This window comes from Dermacentor silvarum, chromosome 6, assembly GCF_013339745.2.
Source record: "Dermacentor silvarum isolate Dsil-2018 chromosome 6, BIME_Dsil_1.4, whole genome shotgun sequence".
Taxonomy (NCBI): domain Eukaryota; kingdom Metazoa; phylum Arthropoda; class Arachnida; order Ixodida; family Ixodidae; genus Dermacentor; species Dermacentor silvarum.
In genome coordinates, this window is record NC_051159.1 from 96246408 (window position 1) to 96270365 (window position 23958).

Below are 23958 nucleotides of genomic sequence, written 5' to 3' on the forward strand. Positions count from 1 at the left end.
AATTTTTCTCCACGGTTGATTTCATATTTGGGTTTGATTGTCTAATATACTTCATTTTTCGGGGCTATAGTTTATGAAAGGTCTCAAGATTTAGCATATGAGGTACTTTGTATTTCACAAGCTTTTAAAGGCGTGCAGCGTCTCCTCAGAATAAATAAAATCTCAGCATATTTACGGAAACAACAAAAGTTCTGTGTCTTGTTTTGTGCCTTAGGATATCACAAGCATTTAATTAGGTAAATTTTAAAAAAGGTGCATTACGTAACCTCATTTATAGAAATTGGCCGCTGGATAAAGTATTAACAATCTTGCGAAATGGGAAGCTCATTACAGAGCATCAGGTATCCAGTGACCTCATCTTACCTCAACGGCACCGCTGTGTGGATTCCGCTTAAATATTGAAAAGCCATGTACTGGCTGTGACGTCAGCGCCGACCGAAGGACGCGAGCGCATTGGCATGAGCTTTGAGCGTCCTCCTGCGATGTACTCGGAATTTAGGTGAATAAATTTGACGGCCCACATAGTAGCTGCCCTGCAGTGGACCTTGTTGTGGTTGTCTAAACACATGGCTCGTTCTTTCGCCCCTTCATTTTTCTTCGATCAGAACTCAAAGAAAGGAAGTAAACAAGGTTTCAGCGCCCGCACCGCACACACATCAGCAAAACATATGCAGAGCACAACTACATGTCTAAAGCTTGTTCTCTCCTGAAAACTTCTGAACTGCAGCGCCAAATTTCCTTGGCATGCTCATTTTCCGGTGGGGAACATCTCACAAAGTCACACCTTCTGTCGATGGCACCATATCATCATGCATTATAATTTGACATTTGAGCGTATTGCAGAAATCTGTTATTAAACTAGGTGGCCCACATAGGTGAAATTTGAAAGGAAATTTCAATCTACATTTTTGCAACGTCCCGTTCTATTCATAAACACCTAATTAAATGGCACTAATGAACAAGTGTATATTTACATAGAGATGGTTCATTGCGTTTTATTGGGGAAGGAATTTCAATTTTAAAAAAATCACCGACCATTACGAAACTCCCTAATGCGAAACTTGAGCTCATCTCCATGCGTGTTTTCATTTCACGAAATCATTGGCTGGCGCGGACAATCCGTCTCGCGCGGCACGTTGCAGACGGAGGGAAGTGTGGCGCGTCTGCCTCGCTAATCGGGAGATCGCGAGAGGCAGCGCATGGGTGACGCGTGGGCGCGATTCACAGCAGCCGCCGCAGACAGACCTCCGCTCATGCCGCGCTTTGTTGCCATATATGGCATCGGTGAACAGACGACGGCACGCTACTCCGGCGCCACCTCGTAGCCATGGTCACTGCAGATCCCGTCTTGCGCGGTACTAGGCTTTTCTTCTGAAGCTTTCGCCATACCCTCCTCCTCCGCTTTCCTCCCACACGTGCTTCGCGCTCGCTCTTTCATCCTTCGCGGGGCTCGTTCTCTCGGTGACAAGGGACGCTGATGCTCGCCGCCAGAACGGGCGTCTAGGAGCTGCGCTCTAAATATGCGTTGAGTAGCGGTGGGTGGCAGGGATAGAATTCACTCGCCAGGCGCTCCCATGCCGAATGCTACGAAGACATCCGGGTGTTACCGACTGTGGTATATAAGCCTTCCAAACCGCGGATGTTTCGCTTGCGCTGTTTATGCTGATGAGAGCTGCCTGTGCCCATATTAGGCTTATTACGTTCTTTGCTGTAACAATGCTGCCTTTTTTGAAAAGAAAAGAAAACGCAGAAATTTTGGTTTCCAATGTCAAAAAAGCGTTAACCTATTAAAGCGATTTGGGACAACGGGGTCGCTATCCAAGAAGGGAGAGCCATCGCTGATGCTTCTAATGATTCCTTTTCGAGTATCGACACGAAGGACAACTCTTAACTAGCGAACAATGTCGAGCGCAGTTTGAACCTTCCTAACCTTATAATCACTAAGGAAGAAGCCTTCGATTTTCTCTTCTGGGTCTACGCTAAACCATCGAGCAAACCCGACGAAAATACAAGATAGCTTCCTGCGCAGAGATGCAGAATAGTGTTCAGAATTTTTGCACATAAATTTTGTTCATAGCCTTGCCTCTGTTGACGTCCCTAATGATTGGAAAATTGCAATGGTTCAGCACATTCACAAATCAGCCCGTAACTACAAGCCAGTTTCTCACCTATGCTCTAGTACACGGCAAAACACTAGCACATTTTCTTTTCAAGCACATCGCTGTCTTCATCGAAAAGAAAAAGCATTTTCACAAGGAACAGCACGGGGCTTCAGACGTGGCCTATCCACTAGCTGTCACGCAGCTCATACACGTCCTCAATGAATTAGCCCGCGTACTCGATAAATCCGGGCAAACCAACATGATGCTTTTGGTCTTCGCCAAAGCATTCGATCGCGTGTCGCTCTCGAAACTTTCAAACAAGCTAAATATAGTTCTCAACAACGACAAAATCATCAGGTAGCTTGGCACGTACTTTAGTGATCGCTCGCCGTACGTAGTATGTGCGTGTGGATGGATGTGCTTCACAATGGAGCCGATGTTATGTCCGGAGTGCCCCAAGGTTCTGTAATCGGGCCCCTATGGTTTTTAATAACCATTGATTATCTTGAAGTTATCTGTCCTTTAGTTCAATGCCGTTCCTTCGCAAACGACTGCGTTTTTTTTTTCAATGACATTATTTCTCCAGGTGACCAATTATGCTTAAATAAATGTCTATCCGATGTGTCTTCATGGTGTACAAGGTTGCAGATGATTATAAATGTGTCTAAGTGTGTATACACACGACTGTTAGTAATAAAAAGAATCCAGTCACCTTTCCTTGCTCGATAAAAGGTGATTACGCCTCAAATCCTCACGTGAATTCATTTATCTAGGAGTTACTATCGGCTCCGACTTGGACCTCTTGGACTGTTGATTAAACCTTAAGGTTTAATCAACAGTCAATTAAAAAAAGTGGTTTCTTCGGAGAAAAATGTGTACCTGCACAGCAGCCCACGAAACTGACGGCCTACAAAACGCTAATAAGGCCAATGATAAACTATGCCAATGTGGTGCGGGACCCACCAACAAAGAAGTGGGTTGCCGTGTTGGAAAGCATCCAGAAGAAATCATTGCGATTTATCTTCGTTAGATATGAACACTGATCATCTATTACCGACTTAAGCCGCTTGTCCGGCATACCCATCCTCGAAGCAACAAGGAAAATCAATCGCTTAAAGATGCTCTTTAAAATCTTGAAGGGTGACAACTGCCTCAAATTTACCTGCTGCGTAAAAGCAGGTGGGAAAAATGCAGACAACAGTCACAATAATACATTCCGGAAATGTTCATTTTCTTTCTTCTTTTTTTTTTCGCAAGACCGCTTTTAGGTGCAGCTGCTGCCTTCGTACCGTCGTTCAGTGGAATAAACTTCCAGATGTGGTAGTATGCGCAGACACCGCGATATTTTTCGCATAGAACATAGCAAAAATGATTCTTGAAAGTCTGACATCAAAGATCAACGGGATCTTTCTTTCGTTTTTTTTCCCTTATTTTTTTACCAAGTAATTTATGCGCTATTCGATTTAGTTCCTTGTATACTTGACCTCTTCTTTCGGCTTGTATTGTACGCATGTTAATATTCATCGTGCGTCATTGATAAACCTCGGTAGGCTCTGGTTAGTGATGATAGTGCGGGACCCACCAACAAACAAGTGGGTTGCCGTGTTGGAAAGCATCCAACACTGGTATTTATTTTGTGGTAAAATTATGAGTTCATGTTGCTAATTTACTAATACATGGTGTTGTCTGATGAGCACTCATATTGTACCCTCAATGTATACCCCTGTAAACAGCTGCCTTGGCTTTCTGTTTTATTTGACCAACGGGAAAGATGGATCTGCAATGGAGATTACAGATCCTCAAACGTCTGCGAGAAAGACAGCAAATATGCCCGAAATTAACACCCGTGCTTACGTTTGCTTTCTGGCATTATTCTAACGAAGGGGATTTCTCTGGGTGAGTGCTACAGTGGTTCAGTGTGCGGCTGGCGGAGAAGGCCGGTGTAGCGGTGGGGTGGTCAGTACCAAATGCCAGTCAAACACCAGCCAGCAACGCAGCTTACATCGGAGCCACATATAGGCTGTATGGCCAGGGCGTCGATGAAAATGCGCAGCCGGACGTGCTAAGTACAGCCAGTACAGCCACTAAATACGCAGCTCTAAGAACGCGCGTCCAGACACCGGCGTCTGTAGAGCCGGCACAATATATACAGAAGACGTGTGCAGTCTATAACAGAGTATGGAAGTGCTTAGCTCGGATATAGGGGAGGTCGGATATAGCGAGGGAATTGCACAGGAATTGCACTCCAACAATAAACAAATAACACTATACGGCAATATGCACGGTTGTAGCTCACACAAACATGTAACCCCTCGGCCCCCCTTATTCCAAGAGTATATGCAATAGGTGTGGATTGTTTTTGTTTTTGTTTTTTGCTTTTTTTTTGTAAGAAGATCGATTTCGTGAAGCAACTGGTGAGTGGATGATGGGCGCGACACAACGCGTATTTTGCAGAAACTAGTGTTCACACTAGAGCACTGCACGGGCCGATTTTTTCAGCCCGGGCTCGGCCCGGGCCCGTTTTTACGTTGGGCTGCCCGCCCGAGCCCGACCAAAAGATTTATGGCGAGACCCGGGCCCGGCCCGGGCCCGAAAATAATCTACGTTACCCGCCCGGCCCGGCCCGCCACCTCTTTGTCTTAGGCCCGAGCCCGGCCCGAGACCGAAAAAGATCACCGAGCGGCATTAACAAAATAAAATAAAGAAGAGAATGAAAGGAATTTATTCTTAAGGCATAAATACATGCCATATGCAATTATGAACACCATTTGAGCGGTCTGAATGCAAACATCAGTGCGCGAAGTAGTACGAATGACCCTGCCGAGCAGTATCGCCAGCAGTTTCCAACGGCCCGACCTTGATGCAGCCCAATCCACTTCTATCGCAGCGTCGCCACAGTAGTTTTCCACGTAGGGCGCCTCACTGCAAAGCATGCGCCGCCCCAGCCGCTCGTCCCACTCAACCGTATTCTAGTACACTATAGCCGAAGCGCAGCCACGACCGGTCGTGAGCGCAGAGCATGGATGGAGTAAATGAAGAAATAAAGCTTCTTGTTCCTCCATGGTGAAGTGTAATACACTGCTGCTAGGCGGCTGGTTGAGAACATTCGTGCAATCATGGATGGACGCAATGTCATATTTCAGCCACGTGATGAATTATCTTATCTTACCAGTCATCGTTTTACCAATTCGCCTTTGAAGAATCAGCAAGTCGCGAACGCGCTTGCACCGCGCTGAAAGCATTAATTCCATTGATTTAGGTAAGTAATACAAGGGCATCCTTTGGTTTGAGGCGACTTCGGTCTTTCTGAACTTTTACATTCTGGTCAAACAGCGCAAAATACGACGGAAGAAGAAAAGGGAAGTACCCAGGAGTAGCGCTGCTAGCTTCCAGTTGCGACGGGGCAACAGGTTTTTCAGAGTCGAGACGCGCGAGGATAACTCGCTGCACATTACATGCACACCGCTAGAAAGTCCCGCACCCGGCCCGGGCCCGCGTCAAAATACCCGAACCCGGCCCAGGCACACGTCAAAATACCCGAGCCCGGCCCGGGCCCGGGTCAAAAAGCACATGCCGTGCCCGAGCCCGGCCCGAGCCCGTTAAAAAAGTTGCAGTGGCTTAGCTCGGCTATGCCAGGATATACGTAGCGTTAGCAAAGGTTCAGCTGATTATTCTTAGCTTGTTCTTAAGATTATTCTTAAGATAAGATTATTCTTATGAGTCAAGCTTCTCCGTTCTTCTGCGCTGTTGAGCAGCATTTGCGCTCTCCTTCTCCATGGCTATACCACACTGGCAAACGCCAGTCAGAAGCGTAGCGGCTCCAGCGCAGTGTCAGACGGCGACTGCGCAGCGAGCGCGCGCCGGCGCCAGTGCGTCTACCACGGCTACGACGTCACTCCTCTGGAATGCGCAGACCGGCGGCGGTGAGCCGCGCGCGGCGGCGGCGGAGTGCGCGAGAGGTGCCGGCTCCGGTGGCTCCGATGCGCAAGCTGTGTGACATCACTGATCCTTGCGCATGCGCAGCACGGCTCTTGATGTGCCGCGCGAAACGGGCTTAGCTAGGCTAGTGTAGCTAACGCTACAAAAACTGCTCTACCCGGCGCGGCCCAGCCCACGGGCCGGGCCGGGCCCGGGCTTTCGGGTAAGCCCGAGCCCGTGCAGTGTTCTAGTTCACACAGGATGTGGACGGGAAAGGTTTTGTAATGACCATCTTTAGGTTATCTTATTTGCCATAGACTAGAAGGCGACAATATTTTTTTAAATTTTATTTATTTATTTACTTTTCTGCCAACAAAGCACGCAGTGTATCTGCGACTAAGGGTGAATTTTCCACGTTTCCAGTTCCAGGGTGGCTGTGTAAGAAAAAGCAATGGTGATCAATTAAGAGCAGTGTTTAAGTAATTAAAACGATTGCCGGTCATAATGATATGATTGATTATTCCACGCTTTATTTATCACAGCGTATGCATTGAGAGGCGCAAGCAAAAAAAATATTTAGAAACAGCCCACTGAAATTAACCACCACTAGCATTTTGTCACGTTCGTCCCTTTGCAGAGGTGAACTAACTTTAAGGCATACTACACCACACATGCACCAACACCTGGCTGCCAATTAGACCACGCTGATCGTGTACCTTAACACGTGCTTCCGAATCGGCGACTCGCAGGTCGAGCAAAGCGGAGCGTCTCGTTCGTCATCGCCCACGGCTGCGTGATCCAGCACGTCGGTTAGGTCGCGCCATCTTCGGGCGCTGGTTTTAAGCTGCAGGCGTTGAAAGTACTGCTCCCACGAGATGGCACGACTTTGGCAAATGGAAAGTCTAGTTGCGCGCGGTCGGGTGTCATTTGCCAATGACACGTTCGGCCAGCGTTGTTTTACGAGCATCTCTGTGGTTTAGACGACTGCACGCGTACACGGAAAACGACTGAAACCGTTTTATTGGATGCCGTAATGTTCGTAGCTTGACGTAGTGCAAGCAAAACGATTACGTTTTGAGTTATCTAATTGTTCCCCGCCTTCCTTCACCCTACACGCACACTTGCACAGTCGGTATAGCAGCTGTTTCACATTTATGAATAAAACGTATTGAAGCATTGATCCAGATGAAATGCCGCACAGATGAAAGCTTGTACCTGCGTTAGCTTCCGTTTAGCCCGCTTGAAACCTAACGAAATAAGAAAGAAAAAGAAAATTATGAAAAAAGCAAAGCAGTCAACCAAGGAAAAAAAGCACATGCTGATATTGCAGTTCTGCCTCTTCTCCTTGTTTACGTTTCTTTTTTACTTTTCTGGGTGTGTGTGTTTCGGGGGGGGGGGGGGGTGTATATAGGAGCAAGTGGGTTTTAATACATTTGCAACATTTAAATAGGCTGACTATAATAAATCACAAAATTAACCTTATGAATTTTTAATCAGCAATTAGTTGCCTTAATTACCAATATACAGTTCTTGAAGGCATTTAACGCTGTTTCGGTAACTGTAATTTGTGATTAGTTCAAGACAGAGTTTGTTCGTGATTCTTCTAGTTTCTTAAGTACTGGATACTCCCACTTTCTACCTGTTTCTTTTTTTATTATTTTTAATCTGCTAATAAGAACTGATGTTTTCTTTGTTTATCTGACAAAAATATTTCTATCTAATTTAAATGATATTAGAGCTTGTGCAGCGCTAAATATATTTAATAATACTCAAAACAAATAATCTTATTTGATTTCTGCTGCGTTTTATGCGCCTCGTAAACAGCGCGAAGCGCAAGCAATTCTCTAATCCTCTACTGCAATTTAGCAATTTCAACGCGATAGCGTTTAGGGCCCCTTGTCGCAAAAAATCCGGCGTCTGCAACCGGCGTGTGATTGCGGGTGGCGGAGAAAATCATCCAACCACATCGACCGCGCAGGCCCTCCACGTGGTGCAAGGTTTTGGTGAACAAAAATTGAATTTCTCACAGTGAAATTCGTCAGAAAAATGATAAAGTACGACTGTACCATTCGGCGTCGAATTCGCCGTCGGATTGTTTACCAATCGGCATCGGATTGTAATTTGAATGTACGAGAAAACCTAATTCTGCTACGAGGAAACTCAAACATTTCTACCAGACCTGCGCGCGTCGGGGCAATAGCAAACAATTAATAAAGTAATAAAAACGGTGCTAGGGCCTGCATATTAAAAAAAAAACACTTATATTGCCCCTGGAAAAACATCTTTCCAGCAATGCATTTCACTTTAAAAGTGAAGCTCACTCTAAAGGGATTGGTGTAAGTTTGGTCTTTGTAAGCTGGCTTTCCCACGTTCAATGTTGCAGTGAATGAAGCCTACTTGCCGTATGCGAACGATGCGATGCGAACGGGTCCCGATAACGCTATGGCGTTCTACTCTTAATGGCGAAGCTTAAGCTTCCTCCAAGTTTTTGCAGTTCCCCTGCTCCTGACAGAAAGAGAAGAAATTACTTTTATTAATAATTAAATTTAGACCCGCTAATCTCAAATTACATAGCTGATTCTCATCTTAATTGAAAGTTTTCATCTATCGCTCTCTATAACTAATTGTACTAAGCAATCACAGATCATGTATTTGCTGCGATGGCTGGAGGCTAGTACGAAAAATTCTTCCTGATCATTCGATACGACGATTTCAATCGTTGCGAATCATTACATGGCATGATTGTGCAGGATATTATTCTCAAGCATTGTTCCACAATAGCAGATACGCAAGTAGCGGTACGCCGCTATTAGTCTGGTCATTCCCACAAAAAAATCTACAGACAAAGTTCCTTCATGTTGAATTCTTGAAACACATCTGACCCACCCAGTACCCCTTCTATAGAAAACAACGACTCCGGGGCCTTAATCGTGTATTAAGTCATTCCGATTTTACACTTCAATTTGTTTTTGGTGTGTATATATAAATATATATATATATATATATAGTTAAAAGGGACCTTGAGGCCCGAGAAACAAAACAAATACAACGCCTTTGATGGTGCTCGTCGACATCGTGCTTCAAAGGACATGTATATACAATCCATTCATCAAGGCAAAAGTCTGCTGCGTCTTTTTTTTTTCTCTTTTTTTCTTCTCTCGCCTCTCCAACACGCTTTCAGTCCTTTCACAAATAAGAGAACACCGATGTCCGATATAAATAGCTATAGGCTATTTAACAAAATTTCGTCATCATGGGCTGATAACGCTGCTGTTTTTTTTTTTTTTTACTGTAATAATAATATGTACGGTACTACAATAAATTCATATGCACGAAGACGGCTATACGGGTGTGTCCGACGTTTAGCGACCACGTCAACATTACGTTACTGCGAAGAAAATTAAGAAATCGATCATGTAATAGCCCAAGATGGCGGTGCCCATTGAATAGAGCAATATTGTTGTTGTTTTCGCCGCCTTACCATTTCTAAAACTCACGCCCATGACGAGCTGTTCTGGAAACAAAGAATAGAGCAATTCTCTCGCATTGGTATCTCTGCACTCCTCTTAAACCTCATCACTTGCCCACAAGCTGACGTGGCGCCGGCGTCTCGGTAGTGCGCAGCTGCGGTCTGAAACTGACTCACGTTTAGTGAAGCCGCGATCTATGATGGAGCATCTGCCTTTGTTTGTTGAGCCCATCACTCTCTTTCGTCGCGAGGCGTGCGTGTGACGCCAATGAGACCTTTTTAACGGCGCAGGGATATTGATGATTTCTTTTTTTTTTCCTCTCGCAGCTCGTACGTCATAAATTTCTCTTAATACGTCTTCTTCACAAAAGTTTTAAAAGTTTGGAAGGAAACCTTTAGCGGGATGAGCTAAGCGAAAAATCTTTAGGCAAGCAGTGTTCAAACCTGAAAAGTGCTACAGCTGGCTCTGTGGCATGTCGCAGTAGATCTCACGCATCTCACACATGTTCTTCAATAAGTCAGCAATAAACACACATAAGTCAAGAAGTCATCAATAAACACACATAGAAGTCGTCAATAAACACACATGTGTGTTTACTGATGACTTCTCATTGAGTACTTCCTCTTTGTTTATATTCACAATTCAATTTGTGATTGAAATCTAGAATAGTGGCACAATTAATGCCCGATGTTCTCTTCGCTGCCGCACATATCGCACTCAGTACTTTCAGCTATTTCAATTAGTGTAATGTAGTCCCCTTCAAAAAACACAAGGCCGCGAAAGACTTAGTTCCCTTGAAAAAGCGTAATAGCGCTTTCGTGGCGTTGTGCAAGGAAGAGGGCTTAGGCCAAGGTCGCAGATTCTTATGTTCTGAGAGTGGCCTCTCACCTGAGCTGTTGAGTTTGGAAGCTTACAGATCACATCGTTGAACATCTAACAATGGGAAGTGACGCAAAACGTGCTCTAATGCTTTGTCACACCTGCAAGAAGCAGATACACAAATGTTTCAACTTGACCTAATTATCGCTTGAGTTCTGTAAGCTAGTTGATTAAAACCGTCGTATAGGTGATGGAGGTAAAGCAATGCCGTGATCGCCGGGTCTCTGAAAAAATTTTCTGCCTCCACCTCACCGTCCGGAGAAAGCACGTATCAGCCTGAGACAGTCAATTAAGCGGAGCTGTTAGCAATAATCATTTGCAATGAAATGCAAAGCTTGTTCTACCCGCACGCTAGCGCGGAACAATCTCGACGTTTAATTACTGCTTTACTTAAAAAATTGCCAAGAACGTACACAAATGCAGTCAGTCTCAAAACTAAGAAAGATCACTTCTCGTTCAGCAGACACTATTTCTGGAAAACGTAATTGGACTGTTGCCAGGTTGATGGAACTCTGCCGATGGAGGACTAAAATATAATTTAAAATCAACTGCCATCGATATATGTACGCTCGGAGCACAGGAAATGCCGCAAGAAGCAAACTACATGGCCCAGTGGCACTCAAGTCAAAATAGCACCCTTTAAACCTATGACCTTTAAACTTCTCTTTGAGAGGACGTCATAGTTAATAATAGAATGTTGCTTCAATACGTTCGCATTCGAAACCAGCAGCTTGCACGGGATTCGCTTGCAGCTCGAGTTTCTCCGAACAAAGTGTTATCGTACCGACGCCCAGGGGCAGCTGCACCCTTAAGTAACGAAAAGCATTCACGTCTCCGCGGAGATTTTATGGCTTCTTCCCAGCTTTCTCCCTCCAGCTGACCTGTCAAACACGTCTCGCTGACGGCACAAGCACGGCGTCGGCTGCATGCGCCGCGTGAGGGTGTCCAACTGTGAGCTCCGCGGGCGCAACACGCCGCGGGTCTGCTGCGTCGTTCGCCGAGGCAGTTCGCATAGGAGAGGTAGGTGGAGACGCCCCCACATTAGATGTTTAAGCGGCCGCCACGCTAGTTTTACTAGGTCATTATCACTAACCGCAAGCTTGTTTTGTCGTAGCTGCGTCGTGATGTTATATAGTAAGAGGATGTGCCAGGGATGGTCGTTTTGACGAAAAAAGTTATACGCGTCGTTAACCATTTGTGAATATGCGAGCCTATACGTGTTATTTTCATATGCAAGCGATAATCACGATGTGCTTCCCTTATGAGAGGAGCCCTACGATCATAGTCCATAGAGGATCATAGAGGAGTCCTACGCCTTATAGTGTTAGTGAAATTCGCCAGCTGTCTTCCTCTTTCCATGCTTCGAACTTCCAAGTTTAGCATAACCTTTGTTATGTGCCTTCCCTGTGAAAAGTATAAAAGCCAGCCCTGACGTGACTGAAGCTTTCACAGAGTGACGCAACGAGTCCCAGCAGCATTTGTTGCGTTCCAATTCGTGTTGACCTATGTAGAGAGCGTTTTCGCTCTTTAGAGTTTCAGAGCTCCACAGACATCGCAGAAACCATGACCTTTAGTCAAACAACAGCTAGCCGTTGCAGTGGTCTGACTTCTCTCCTTTTAAAAATAGCCCAGATTCCATTGCACTATTCTTAACGAGATACACATTGTATGGTTTTCAAGCACATAATGTTTTTTAGGGGGAAAATGAAACTCGTGAGAAAATGTATGCCCATTTAATTCCAAAACCATCACTGATTGTTTTTCTTGTACAATCTCATTCTTCTGGCTTCGTAGCATCAAGAGGTCTTCTGCCAAGAGTACCTATGCACTCACCTTTCTGCAACCATGAAGAGATGCCTTCGAGTGCAGCACAAGCCAGGGTTGTGGTGTTGTTAATATGCCTTGTGATAGGAGCTATCCTTCTGTACAAGCGCCAACAACGGCAGGAACCATCAGCTAGAACTCCTGTACGCCGAGTTGGGATAACGAAGACATTGCCGCGTCTCTACCATCGGCCTAAGGATTACATTATACTTCCTCCAGCCATTTGTGGCAAGCGTTCAGTGAACGACAGCGTGAATTTCTTTGTCGTGGTGGTCTCCGCGGTTAACCAGATCGAGCAGCGTCAAGCGATACGCAAGACCTGGGGCCGTGACCTGAAATTCCGAAGGAACAACAGCTTAGTGTTCCTCTTGGGAAAGCCAGAGGACCCCGAGCAGCAGCGACGAGTTTTTGAGGAGTCGGGCGAGCATTTCGACATCGTTCAAGGTGACATGTGGGAAGGATACAGGAACCTCACGGACAAGTCTGTGCAGGCGCTGCACCTGGCTACCACCCACTGCCCCGAGGCGTCATTCCTGCTTAAGACAGACGATGACACCTTCGTCAACGTTCCTAAGTTGCTAAAGCAAGTCGGTAAATTACCCAAGGACGCCATCTATGGCTCTATCCACGCCAACAACTCGCCTATTCGTGACCCGTCGATCAAGTGGTTCGTCACCTACGAGGAGTACAAGCCTGAATCCTATCCAGATTTTGTCAGCGGGTCTGCTTACATCGTAGGCGGAGAAGCCATTGCCCCTCTGTACGCCCAGACAGGGCTCGTGCGGCCGCTCTGGTTGGAAGACGTGTATGTCACTGGCTTGTGCGCCGAAGCAGCTGGGATACCTCGCATCGATTTACCGACCTTCAACTCAGAAGACGTGTCTTCGGTGTGTGACATGCGGAATATGGTGACTTCGCATTACATGACGCCAGAGAAAATGTTGCAGTTCTGGCATGAATTACGAACCGCTGACCTGAAATGCAATTAACGAATGTAAGCAAGCGAGGCATCAGTTACTATATAGCGGATTTACAAGGTACAAATAAGTGAATTTAGTTAGACAGAAAATCCAGATTTTGTCTTCATATCTGAAGGGCATAATGCAGCGGCAGCATTTGATTGTTTATTTTAGATGCGAAGCTTCTTATGGTCGGGGCTATGTCACTCCATCCCTCCCTCCCTCCCTCCATCCATCCATCCATCCGCCGTGCGGCGTCCCCACCCCTACTGCGCATGCGCATCCTCCTCCCCTCCTCTCCTCTCCTTGTCTCATCTCCTCTCCTCTCGGCATTCCTCCTCTCCTCTCCAACGCTCCTCTCCTCTCCGGATTGCGCAACGAATGGCAACACCTGTGGCTCCGCGCGTGATAATGCGAAGCAGCTTAGGTTAGAGGCGCGACGGTAGGCGCTGCATACTCCGCTGGGGTGCGCCACTGTAGCTCGCGGTATAATGACGCGCACTCCGCTCCTCTCATTCTCCTCCCGCAACGCACGGTAAATATAACGGTAGCTACGTACCTCACCCTAACGAAAACGACGAACTGAAAACTAATGGGAACTTGAGTCGACCCCATGGCTGCTTCGCATACTACTCAGGGTTCCCCTACGGGAAGATGGTGTAACTTTTTTTATTAACTCATTACCTTGCAATCAGTTTGTTCCGTGACGTTTGTGCATGCTAAATTTAAAGCAAGAACGAAAATCTAAATGGCAGAACGAGACTTCTGAAGCAATAACGTTTGCATCGTGCACTTAATACTTAATGAATTTTAAAATTTGTGAGTTTTGTGCTCTTTTATTGCTGCATTTTTAACACACGATTTATTAAAAATTTGCTCTATCGTACAAGGAGATTAGGGTTAAGTACGATGCATCGTATTTATTGATATTATTAGTATCCTAAGCTGGTTCTTTTAAGCAAAAGCGTTTTATCATTTTGAAGTATATAACATAAGGAATTTTATTTATGGTTTGCCACTCGATCATCTCAGCATGAATGCAACCAATTATTCGATGCATTTCTTAACTTCGTGGAAGTGAATTCAAGGTTTACCGAGTTTTACATGTTTACTGGTTGTGTTCACAGCGCGGGGACCTGTAGAAAGAGCTGATTAAAAAAAAGAAAAACGTGACCATGAGCTATAATGTGCACGATTGCCCTGAGAACTGAGGGAACTGCAAAAAAACAAGAGCGCGTCTGATAAAGTCTTTACAGTAATTATTAATTTCTGGGGTTTCGCTTCTAAGAGCCACAGTGTAACCATAACAGACATCGTAGTAAGGGTGTACACTGACTTGTCAGTACGCAGGCATTTTATTATTTCCACGGCATCAGAACGCAATTTCGTCAGCAGAAAATTGGACCCGGATTTAGACCATGAGAACGTCAACCCAGTAAGCCGCTATGGCGAGTCACTTTGGCAAACAAAATGATTAAATACCACAATTATAACGATATAATTTACCCTAATTCCAGCTTAGATGTTCATTTTCATTGCGCGCTTATACTTTGCTGATTTACTGACTCAAGATTAGAAACCTGATTATTCACATGCACTGTTCACGAGACTGAGCAGTTGAATTGTGTGCATATTGAATCGGCAAGTACAAGATGCATTTAGCCTTCTCCCCATCAGCCTTGTAATGTTAAACCTACCTGTTCACGTGTCATTGCCGAAGACAAGTGGCGTTGTACTGGACCAGTGCTTGGCAAGCAGGCCACTGACGATCATTGAGTTCCGGTGACTTCACTTCTGCTGCTGAAAAGCTCACGTGTAGACATGACTATCAGTCTGTGTTGCAAATCTATCATTTCTTCTTATATCGATCATTTTGTTCCCACCTTGAAACCAAAACAGTGGTTTTCGTAGTGTAGTAGAATTGTAGAATTGTACTCGTCTGCGATACATATTTGCAAATCTAGATAACTTCAATATAGCTTATCTACGTTCAGCTGATTCTAAAGAATGCAAACTTGTTGCTTAGTTAGGCCTTGATTCAGGTTTTTCGAATTCACTTGCGCAGCTAATGTTAAAACCGACATCTTACAGATATAAACAGATATATTAAATCAGCAGATTCTTATCTTGCTGATGATATATTACATCAGCAAGGTAAGAGGATTATTTTGTAATTAATCGAGACTAATCGAGACGGGGGGGGGGGGGGGGATGTGAAATATATGCGTTAGAGTTATCAACCGGGTATCCCGGATCATTGTTGCTTTTGTCATCGATATCAGTATAGAAATATTTTTGAGGTATTCCCTACAGAACTGACTTTCTGCGCAGACATAAGGAATTGTGAGGCAGTGCTTGTCTCAATATTTTTTGGTACTGGTGCCGATTTCTCTTGCGTGTACTGTATAGTCATGAATTGTGCGCTATTTGTTGCCGACAATCGCTTTTGTTGCTTGCGTTATCATGCTATTTTCATTTTTTACAGTGACATAAATATATGGGCTATTTGCACTACGGAAGATCAAAGTTGTTGTTTTTTTGTCATGTCATTTATAGTTCTTTACTTATTTGTGTGCACGTAGACTGCTGTATATTCTAGGTGAGCTCTTTATTCTGCAGTCAAGATCTCATATTTCTAGCAGCAGGGCTATTTTTTTTTAATTTTTTTTGCTTGAGTATGCAACTTATAGTGCTTTTACGTGGCGGACGTTCTGGCGTATAACTAAAACAAGTCTTCTGCACCTGTGCCATGTGTCATTCCATCTTTAATAGTCCGGGTTCCCGGCCGATTGTCTCGCATACTTAACTCATGCCGACCTCTCATATGATAAGCTTTAGTACATTGCGATGTGGCATCTGATCTAGGTATAGCATCGTGTCTGTTATCAAGGCCCCGTGTAAAGTGGCCATGGCAACCCAAGACGCCGAATGTGAACAAAACCTATAGCAAAGAATATGCGTGTGCATTCACATGAACGAGTTTTGGAAACTACCTATCGCCTGAAGGTGCAAAAATAAGTGGTTATTTCGAGCTATAGTTGTAAATTAAATGCAGGAAAGAGGAGTAACCTATCGGGCATCTTGAAAATTTTTTTCTCGTGAGAACATGTGGACGAAATTTAGCAAGTGTTCCAACAATGAAAACGATTTTTCTAGCTTTTGCACACTTGTCGCCACTTAATACTTATTCCCGAAAGTATTCTCTCGTCAAGCGTTGAAACCTTTAGATAGAAGGCAGAGCCAAACAAATGAGATAAATGTGTTCATTTGATGCTGAGAAGTGTTTTCGCGCGCATCACAAGGCGACACTATTTGTCCCGTTGTCCCATAAAGGGTTAGTGTTCAGTCAGAGTTATAATTTCAGGGATTAGGCGGACGATATGGGTGAATTTTGTGACAAAGTTACACCTTTCTGGCATAACCGAGTGCGGCACCAAGTTCACATTTGGTAAATATAGAGGACTTGTCATCGGTGATGTACGGTCAACGTTTAAAGCTTGTGTGTAGTGCTCTTGCACATAATTACTGAATGCTTCCTATCTCCACCGTATTTTCAAGCGCTATGCCATGCGCATAGAAAGTCTCTCTGTTCTCGGTGAACTAGATGTGGCACTAGTTTATATTCAACAAAACTAGGCGGAAGGTTCTTGGGTGATGTGCGGGCGAATTTTAGTTTGCTTGGCATATTTACAGCCTGTGCAGTAAGATACGTATACAAGCACCCCCAAGCGTTATAAGTGTGTTTCACGAACCACGTACAATATTTGTCTGCGGTCCTCTAAGATCTATAGCTGACGACCGAGTTAGTTCACATGCAGGCCACGTTATGACTCATGTGCGTTATACAAAGTTGAAACCATGCGGGTTACTTACGGTTCAGAAGGGTTTGGGTGCGAGCTAGTTGGTACGGGTCATTCGTTTTTGAAACAGCGCGAAAACACGGACAAGGGAGAACACGGAACACAGCGCTCATCCCGTGTTCTCCCTTGTCCGTGTTTTTGGCGCTGTTTGAAGATGTATTATTCACCGTATTAGCAGCAAATTACTTAATCAAGTGTTCGGAAACGTTATACAGCCGTCATGCGCAATTTTCTCCAGTTTTCTAAGACAGCCAAATCTGGCACCAAGTTTAAACTTCAGTCCATATTACCTGCTGACAATGGCGGCCGTGGCATGGTTTGTGCAGTTCTTGCGAGTGAACACATTGAGCCTCTGACGCAGTGACCTGCTAAGACGAAGGCGATGTTTGGTGTTTGTCGAGAAAATGCTGTGAGGTATATGTGGACAGAAGTACGACGCGAAAAACAGTGGCAAGGTTGGCTACTACTCGCCTAGCTCTCTTTTTTTCGTTTTCTTCTTTGTCATTCTTGCGTCAGTGGCCTCCCTTACAAAAATACATGCAAATATACTGTTATATTTCTATTGACTTTCTACTACCTTGAATAGAATGTCTGTCAACATGCATTTGAATATCATGCATTATTTTTGTAAGGGCGTAAGAGCTATCGGAAATTCGTGCGCGCACACGTGCGACGCGATAGGACGTAAGCGCTAAACCTCTCGGAGAGCTAGTTAGCGCTGACATGCGTTATATAAGCCTGTGATTTGCGACCTGTTGGTTAGAGCATCGGGTTGTTGTGCGGTGAGGTTTGATCCCACGATCCCAAAACGTAGTTACATATCTTCAAACTTTCCTTACCGTGGCTGCCACTGCTGGGTGCTGATGCTATCACATCATAGATCACACGCGAATAGATCACACACATCACAAATAGATCACAAATATCACGAATAGATCACACACAAAAATGCACTGGTGATTTAGCGGTAAATGCAAGAGAAATGCGTTAGCATTACGTCATACCTCTTTGAGGTCCCGGATCCATGATGTAAACCGCGTTAACCACATTGCAAAGTGTTGCTCAGGTTCTCACTCGACACACGTCCTGCCTCTACCAGGAGCGAAGTGCAACTGATGGTGTTCCGCACAAACACACACACACACACACACACACACATACTATATATATATATATATATATATATATATATATATATATATATTAGAAAGGAGGTTTATTTGAGGAAAGGACGATGACGGGTCGAGCGTTTCACCGAGCACAATCTCTAAGCTCGAGCTCCTGCGTCACGCGATGCTGTTGGCAATCCTGCTGCTTAAGTCCAGGCGTTCTTCTTCATTACAATTGCCCCATCGGAAAAAGGAGCCATCCTGGCGACTTAGTCTGAAGATGAGGCCACAGAATCATGATACGGCTTGAACCGCTGGACGTGGACGACTTCGTGGTTGCGACGACGCATGTCAGAAGGCGGTGTCAGTGGCTTGATCAGGTAGTTGACGGGAGAAGTTTGCTGCAAAATGCGGTGTGGTCCATCGTATTTAGGAAAAAGTTTTGAAGCAAGTCCTGGTGTGCGGTTCGGTACGGACAGTCAAACTAGGTCTACCGGTAGAAAAGTTGGGGTCGAGTTGTGGGCATCGTGTTTTGACTTTTGGCGACTCTGATCGTCCGAAGTGAAGTGGCGGGCCAACTGACGACATTCTTAAGCTTGTCTTGCTGCATCCAAGATTGGCCGGTATTCTGATGCGTCTGGGTGGTAGGGCAGAATGGTATCAATTGTATGGGAAGGATGACGGCCATAAAGAAGATAGAAGGGAGAGAAACTGGTAGTGGCTTGCGTAGCAGTATTATAGGCGTAGGTGACAAATGGAAGAACTAGGTCGCAATTGGAGTGTTCGGATGCGATGTGCATAGCGGGCATGTCACCAAGGGTGCGATCAAAGCGTTCCGTGGTACCATTGGTTTGGAGTTGATAGGCAGTGCATGTGCGATGAACAATAGCGCATTCAGCAAGCAATTTGTCGACAACTTCAGACAGGAAGGCGCGGCCTCGATCGCTTAGGAGTTCACGAGGGCCTCCATGACGAAGCACAAAAAGGCGCAGTATAAAAGTGGCGATCTCCTGCGCAGTAGCAGCTGGGAGGGCAGCAGTTTCTGCATAGCGTGTCAAGTGGTCAACGGCAACTATAATCCACCGGTTGCCGGACGTAGTCAAGGGAAGAGGCCCATATAGATCGACACCAACGCGATCAAAAGGTTGAGAAGGACATGGCAGGGGTTGGAGTTCACCACCTGAGAGGTGCGGCGGAGATTTGCGTTGCTAACATTCATGGCAAGAACGGACGAAGTTTCGAACGAAGGTGTACATAGCCCGCCTAGCGGTGCCGAAGTCGTTCGTACGTCTTGAAAACGCCGGCGTGGCCAGACTGGGGATCCGAGTGGAAAGAGGAACAGATCTCTGATCTCAAGGCTCTCGGGATGACTAGCAGCCAGGGGCACAGTTGCGCCGGTACAGGAGCTGATCACGGATCGCAAAATGTGGAACCTGGCGCCGAAGTGCTCGAGAAGCCGGGGCTGTTGACGTATCTGAGAGAAGGTCGAAAAGTGATGCTGTCCAGGGGTCATTGTATTGTTCGGCAGCAATAGTGTCGAAGTCAAGAGATGACAACGTGCGTTCACAGGGGGACTCACGAGTGACCTCTTCACGGGTGACCTCTGGCGAAACCGGTGAGCGGGGAAGAGCGTCAGCGTCGGAATGCTTCCGCCCGGAACGATACCCTATGCCTATGTCATACTCATGGATTCGCAGAGCCTAGCGAGTGAGGCAGCCAGATGGGTCTTTTAAATTCGAAAGCAAACACATCGCATGGTGGTCGGTCACTACGTCAAAAGAGCGGCCATATAAATAAGGACGAAACTTGGCAAGTGCCCCGAAGATGGCCAAGCACTCCTTTTCCGTGACGCTGTAATTGCCCTCTGCCTTGATGAGCGTGTGGCTCGCATAAGCCACGACGTATTCTGCGTGGCCAGGATGACGCTGTGCAAGCACAGCACCAAGGCCTACACCACTTGCGTCGGTATTAACTTCAGTAGGGGCTTGAGGGTCAAAATGGCGAAGAATAGGTGGCGTCGTGAGAAGATGGCGCAAGGTGGAGAACGCATGGCCGCAGGCAGGGGACCACGATGAGAGGTCTTTGGCACCACGAAGCAGTTGCGTGAGGGGTGATAGGATAGATGCGAAGTTTTGAACGAAGCGCCGGAAGTAAGAGCACACGCCGATGAAACTGCTAAGTTCTTTCATTGTAATGGGCTTAGGAAACGCAGAGACGGCCCGTAATTTCTCGGGATCTGGAAGAATGCCATCCTTAGACACAACGTGGCCAAGGATCGTCAACTTGCGTGCGGCAAAGCGACATTTCTTCAGATTAAGCTGCAGACCGGCGCTGGTCAAGGAACTGAGTACGTACTGAAGACGGCGCAGGTGTGTTGTGAAATCAGGGGCGAACACTACGATGTCGTTAAGGTAACATAGGCAGATCTTCCATTTAAGGCCGCGCAAAACATTATCCATCATCCTTTCGAATGTAACAGGAGCGTTGCAAAATCCGAAAGGTATGACGATGAACTCATATAAGCCATCTGGCGTAACGAAGGCCGTTTTTGGGCGATCGGCCTCCGCCATCGGGACCTGCCAGTAGCCTGACCGCAAGTCCAATTAGGAGAATTAAGAACTCGGCGCCTTGTAAGCAGTCCAGAGCATCATCAATGCGTGGCAGTGGGTAAACATCCTTCAGCGTGATCTTGTTTAAGCGCCGAAAATCTACAAAGCGCATGGAACCGTCTTTCTTTGTGACAAGTACCACGGGAGAAGCCCACGGGCTCTGTGAAGGTTGAATCACACCTCGACGGAGCATGTCGTCGACCTGGTCTGCAATGACGTGGCGTTCCGTAGCGGATACGCGATACGGACGTTGGCGCAGCGGTGAGTGGGAGCCGGTGTCGATGTGATGCTCGACTGTTGATGTGCGGCCTAATAATTCTTGGGCGAAGTCGAAATTAAGAAGGTTGGAAATGCTGCAGAATGGCAAGAAGCTGGGAAGGCTGCGAAGGTGTGAGAGCCTCGTCGATGAATGGGGTGAAGACATCCGTAGATGTTGTGTCAGTAGCAGAAAGGGCGCTCAGGTCAAGGACAGTCGTAGAGGACGCCTCATCGGGAACATAGACAATCTGCATAGACTCGATGGTCTCGACGTGGCCAAGGCATTCGTGACGAAGCAATGTGAGCGGCGATGAAAGTGGGTTATAAACGGGCATTGTGCTGAAGATGGCGGCGAGGTCAAGAGTAGCAAAAGGCAGAGGAAGGGCTTTTCTGGCAACGAAGAGATCGGATGGCGTGAAGAAGACCATTCCGGAGCAGATAGCACCACATGAGAGCGGTACGAGTGCTGATGAGCCTGGCGGTATACTAGTGTCTGCCTTGACTACAAGTTTAGCGGGAGAATGAGGATCTATGAAGGCGAGGTAACTCAGTTGGAAGAATTCAACCTCAGCGCGAGCGCAATCGATGACAGCGTTGTGGCAAGACAGAAAATCCCATCCTAGAATTATTGCGTGGGAGCACGATGAAAGTACTACAAACCCGACAGTGTACATAACGTCTTGAATCTTCACGCGAGCTGTACACAATGCGGTTGGTTCGATGGGTTGAGCACTTGCAGTCCGAAGTGGCAATCCAGAAAGAGGCGTCGTCACCTTACGAAGTGATCGGCAAAATTTAGCATCCATAACAGAAACAGCTGCGCCGGTATCGAGTAGAGCGACCTTCGACAAACACGTCAATAACATTGGCAGGTAAGGAACGAGGACTTGGGCATTTCGAAGCTGGCGCAGTTCTTGCCTCGGGAACTGCGTCGTCTAGTTTCCCTCGTCGCTATATACGGGCCGCCGACGCATCGGTGAAAGCGACTGGCGACGCGGGGATGGCGAGCGGCGATGGTCGAAACGAGGACGATCAATCGGAGTACGAGTTGGCGGTGGGTCGGATGGAGTGTAGGGAGCATTGGATTCGACTGGGTAGCGAGATGCCTGTAGATCATTGCCGATCATTTGCACACGGCGGCAGAACCTTGCGACGTGTCCGGGATACCTACATGCGGAGCATATAGATAGCCGATTGTCGTGCGTGCGCCATCGGTTGGCAATAGGAGCGCCGAACCAAGAGACGGGAGGAGGAGGACGGTGCATGAGCTGCTGAAAAGGTAGTACCGGCTCGTGGCGTGGCCTGGCAGCTACCGCAGCATAAGTGAGCGGAGCGGCCACAAGCGGCTGCTGGGGCGCAACCGGCAGTGCTTCAGCGACTTCCGCTTGAATGACGTTGCGCAGAGTGGAAGGCAATGGACTTGCAGGCAACTGGGTGAAGGGTACCAGGGACAACTCTCGTGGGACTTCTTCGCGGACAAAGGCTTTGATCTGCGTGAGCAGAGACGCCTGGTAGGAACCAATGTCCAGGCAGGATATAGACGCATCGGTTGCAGGAGAAGGCCTCGTCAAAGCTCGCTGCTTGCGTAGTTCGTCGTAGCTCTGACAGAGGGTAATAACGTCGGCAACATTGTTCGGGCTCTTGGCCAGGAGCATTTGGAAAGCATCATCATCAATGCCTTTCATGATGTGCTTAATTTGGTCCGCTTCCGATATGGTGGCATTGACGCGTTTTCACAGATCGACAACGTCTTCGATGTAACTGGTGAATGCTTCACCAGTTACCTGCGCGCGTGTGTGCAAGCGCTGTTCAGCTCCAAGTTTGCGGACGGCGGGACAATCAAATACTTCTGTAAAGGCTGTTTTGAACGTAGAACACGTTCAGAAATCCGCCTCATGGTTCCTGAACCAGATATTGGCCACGCCCGCGAGATAGAAAGTGACGCTGGTTAGCTTCGTCGAGTCGTCCCATTTGTTATGAGCGCTTACCCGCTCGTAGGACGCAAGCCAATCTTCAACGTCGTTGTCGTTGGTCCCGCTGAAGATGGTAGGATCCCTCTGAAGATGGTAGGATCCCGCTGGCGGAGAGCCCCAGCGCAGAGAACGGGCGGTGACGGGAGCGTCTGTGATTCGGCGTCTGGCATGGTGGAAGTTAGCGTCCGAGTGTGGAGTTCCAGGATGCTAGAGTTGAGGGGTACCCAGCACGTCTACCAATTATAAAGGAGGTTCATTTGGCGAAAGGACGATGACGGGCCGAGCGTTTCACCGAGCACAATCTCTAAGCTCGATCTTCTGCGTCACGCGATGCTGTTGGCAATCCTGCTGCCTAAGTCCAGGCGTTCTTCATTACAATATATATATATATATATATATATATACAGGGTGTTTCAGCGAACACTTTCAAAAATCCTTAAAGGTTGCCTGCAGATAGCACAATTATAGTTCATGAGCTGGTCTACTCGAAGAGGCGGACATTGCTTGCACAAAAAATTGAAATACATAATCTACTAATTAACGAAAATTTGCTAATGAAGTATTTAACTAATTACCTGATGGCCCATATTGCAATTTAAAAATTGTAGCCGCGGAGTGCGCAAGGCAGATCCACTTGGAACGAATTCTCGGGATGACACCAGGAGGAGGAAATAACTTTAATGAGTCCTGAGGAACCCCTCCCCACCCACTTTTGTTTAGTGGTCAGCAGGGGTCGCGGGCCGCACCCACGTTGGGACGGGAAGCCCGTGAGCCTCCGCCCTTTCGTGAGCCCTCTGGACAGCCCGGAGCTGGGTCTGGTGGTCGTCGCTTCGCAGGGCATCCTCCCAGTCTTCTTCTTTACGGAACATGGTGCCGCTTAACGCGGAGCATTGCCATAGCATGTGGGCTAGCGAGCAGTAAGATTCGCCACAATCCGGACATTGCGGCTCTACCTCTGGTGAATAAAGGCTCAGTCTGCCTCTCGAGGGGAACGACC

At 46.7% G+C, this 23958-nt stretch overlaps 1 protein-coding gene across 2 annotated transcripts in view; it reads left to right on the top strand.

Annotated features, from left to right (window-relative positions):
* Positions 1-23958, top strand: part of LOC119455715 (beta-1,3-galactosyltransferase 5) — a 238683-nt gene that overhangs the window by 174560 nt on the left and 40165 nt on the right. Inside the window, exon 4 of one of the 2 annotated variants that reach the window (XM_049669221.1) lies at positions 12164-13266. The exons of the other annotated variant lie outside the window; for it this stretch is intronic. Within the exon in view, the coding sequence (XP_049525178.1) occupies positions 12164-13182 (1019 nt within the window). The 3' untranslated portion in view covers positions 13183-13266. Of the gene's footprint in view, positions 1-12163; positions 13267-23958 lie in introns of those variants that run through there. 2 annotated transcript variants of the gene reach the window in all.